The sequence below is a fragment of the Limulus polyphemus genome, unplaced genomic scaffold (genome assembly GCF_000517525.1).
Source record: "Limulus polyphemus unplaced genomic scaffold, Limulus_polyphemus-2.1.2 Scaffold118, whole genome shotgun sequence".
Lineage (NCBI taxonomy): Eukaryota > Metazoa > Arthropoda > Merostomata > Xiphosura > Limulidae > Limulus > Limulus polyphemus.
The window spans coordinates 302,503-305,407 of NW_013665728.1; the positions used below are offsets into that span (position 1 = coordinate 302,503).

General features: G+C 32.3%; 1 protein-coding gene across 2 annotated transcripts in view; it reads right to left on the bottom strand.

Annotated features, from left to right (window-relative positions):
- Positions 1–2,905, bottom strand: part of LOC106472141 (choline transporter-like protein 2) — a 68,677-nt gene that overhangs the window by 55,846 nt on the left and 9,926 nt on the right. For both annotated transcript variants that reach the window (XM_022401570.1, XM_022401563.1), the window contains exon 3: positions 1,906–1,979. In XM_022401570.1, the coding sequence (XP_022257278.1) occupies positions 1,906–1,979 (74 nt within the window). The remainder of the gene's footprint in view (positions 1–1,905; positions 1,980–2,905) is intronic.

The following is a 2,905-nucleotide window of genomic DNA, read 5'->3' on the forward strand; positions in this document are numbered from 1 at the left end:
CAAGATTATGGAGTTAGGTTGGGAAGTTCTCCCCCACCCACCGTATTCTCCAGATATGGCACCATCAGATTACCATCTTTTCTGTTTGCTGCAATACCATCTTAATTGAAAAATGTATGTAAATACGGAAGGTGTTAAAGAGGACCTCGACATGTTTTTTGCTTCAAAGCCTAGTGATTTCTTTAATCAGGGCATTAACAATCTGATTGTAAGATGGAAAAGCATCATTGATAAGAATGGAGATTATTTCATTTAATATTGTTCGGGTTTCTTCATCTAAAAAAAGTGACATAAATTTCTTGATGACCTAATACTTTACAGAAATTACCAATAGGTAGCAGTACATAGTATAAGGGGATAATCTCTGTGGAGTTATTGTTGAGTGAAAGAATGAGGAAGTAGTTGCCTTGTGCTGAATTGTGTGTGTTGATAATAAAAATTCATTCTTATAAAATAATAACTGTCTGGGTTAATTAGACATGATATGACATATGGCACCAAGGATACATAAAACTTAAGCTGGCATGCTTTACATTCAAGGCAGACCAACCAAGTTGAATTAGACAATAACAAACAAAAAAAGTCAACTGAAGCTTAAAATACTACTACTGACAGGGGTCATCCAGAGAAAATAGAAATGGCAGGTAAGGTAGGAACAGTTACTTCTTTTAATGTCAAAACACAAACATGGGTAGAATATTATGGAATTCTCTCACTTTCTCTCTTTTTTTTTAATTCCAGTGGTAAGAAAAATGCTATTTTACTAATTGGAGTGGATGCTCTAACCTATAGTTTAATGAGATATTTGCTAGGTCCTCAGAAGCCTGAGGACAAGACAATCGAGGAGCTGGTGAGCTTGTTGAAAGTGCATTTCAACCTAAAATAAAAAAGATGATCAAATTGGTGCAGATTACATGGTAGAGTTGAGAAAACTAGTGCAAATGCTGAGAGTCAGGCTATTTTGTGGCATAAATGATGACAGAAACCAAATAAGATTTAACATTCAAGAAATCTTTGAAGATGGTTCAAACCATTTTCCACTAACAGCAGTGTAAAAGATTTACATCTGCAGTCTAAGGTTGTCTCCAGTGTCACTACAGTAATTTGAATGTCTCTTAAATGTCAATTGAATGCCTGAAAAGAGGACTGACCTAAACAAATCTGCTCAAAAACTATCTGTGTTAGCCATCCTTGATTTTAAAATGACAGACTAGAGGGAACATTGTTTGTCAATACACCCCCTTCCAACCCTTGGGCTACTTTGTACCATTGAATAGTGTAATTGATTATTACATTATAATGCCCCCACAGTTGAAATGGTGAGCATGTTCTCTGATGGGTTTTGATCCCTTAGCCAAGAGATTCCAAGTTGAGCCCCACAAACCACCACGCAATGCTTAGGCCTGAACAAACCTGTACTATTTCTTACATTATTTCATGATCTTAAATTAATCATGTTTATATAATTTCAGCGTCACTTATATATGACAATATGTTTGAAGTTATGTAGTTCATATCAGTTAGTTTTCAAAAAAGACAATGTATTTAATACCATAGTTATTTTTGTTTTCAGGGTTATTAATATATTGTATAAAAAAGTTGAACATTTGCTTGATGCAGATTTGGTAAACATAAAATGATTTTTACATATACCAATTATTTTCATTATTTGAACGTGACTATTTTGATTGGGAAATAAATATACTTGTAAAGCTATACATAGTATACACTGATATAAAAAACTACCTTAAAATATGAAAATAAATATTATTGGCCTTTTGACTGTATTTTGTGTCTTACTTAGTGATAGTTTCTTAACAGTAAATCAAAACTGAACTAATCATGAATACTTTTAAAAGGAAAGATAGTGTAACTACAATAAAATTTGAAGAATCTAGTACATACCAATTACTGCTAATACAATCCAGCCACCCAAAAAGATAAGAAACAAAAACAGGCATATGATGTCTGTACAGCTCCTGGGAGAGAAAAATAAAAATTAAATAATATCTTAGAAACATTTATGCTGGCCCAATGAGGGGAGGAGGACCTATCACACTCACTCAGTTCATTTTATGTAATCTGTAAAAGCTCAATTATATGATCATATTTTACTCATTGTATGGTATATGATGACTTATGCTGGCAAACATAATCTACTGATTGGCAGTTTGTTTGATATTACATCACAGTAACATTAATAATAATAATTTTCTACACTCATAATATTCAAAAACATGTAGTATCAACAAAAAATGTTTGCATCAGAAATAATAATAATAATCCAAGTGCTTTCAGAAAATGTACTTTCCTTCACAAAATACATAGTTCACCTTCCTTCAAAGCACTTATGTTATTGAGTTTATTTTTTTACTGATAATAATTTTTGTCCAATGTTTCTTTACTGGACCTGTACTACAGATGTCCAGTAAGAAAAATCATACCAGCATTTATACCAGTGCACATTGTGCCCCTCATGCTACTGCCAACAAGGCCTTTCACTCAATATCAAAAAGCCTCAGTCAATTTTAAGTCAAAGCAATACTTATATTAGTCATTTGTATATATCAATTATTATGGTATACACAGCCTTATTTTGACAAAGCATGATATACACCTGGTAAAAAGTTAAGCACCCCCGTGTTTTTTTCAAGTGATTCAGATTCGACGTTCTTGTGACTGATTATAAATTACCATTCAATCTAAACGTGTTTATCAAATGAAATTATGCATTATTGGGCACAAGAAGACAAGATTATCACCGTAAAATAACAATTTTTAATTTACCATATCATGACATCAAAATATGGACAGTTTTCACGCTTAAAATTATCTTTAATAAGTATTGTCAGTGAAAGCTCAAAAACGTTATTGAATTGTCAAATCACATTACAAAATGTCAAAC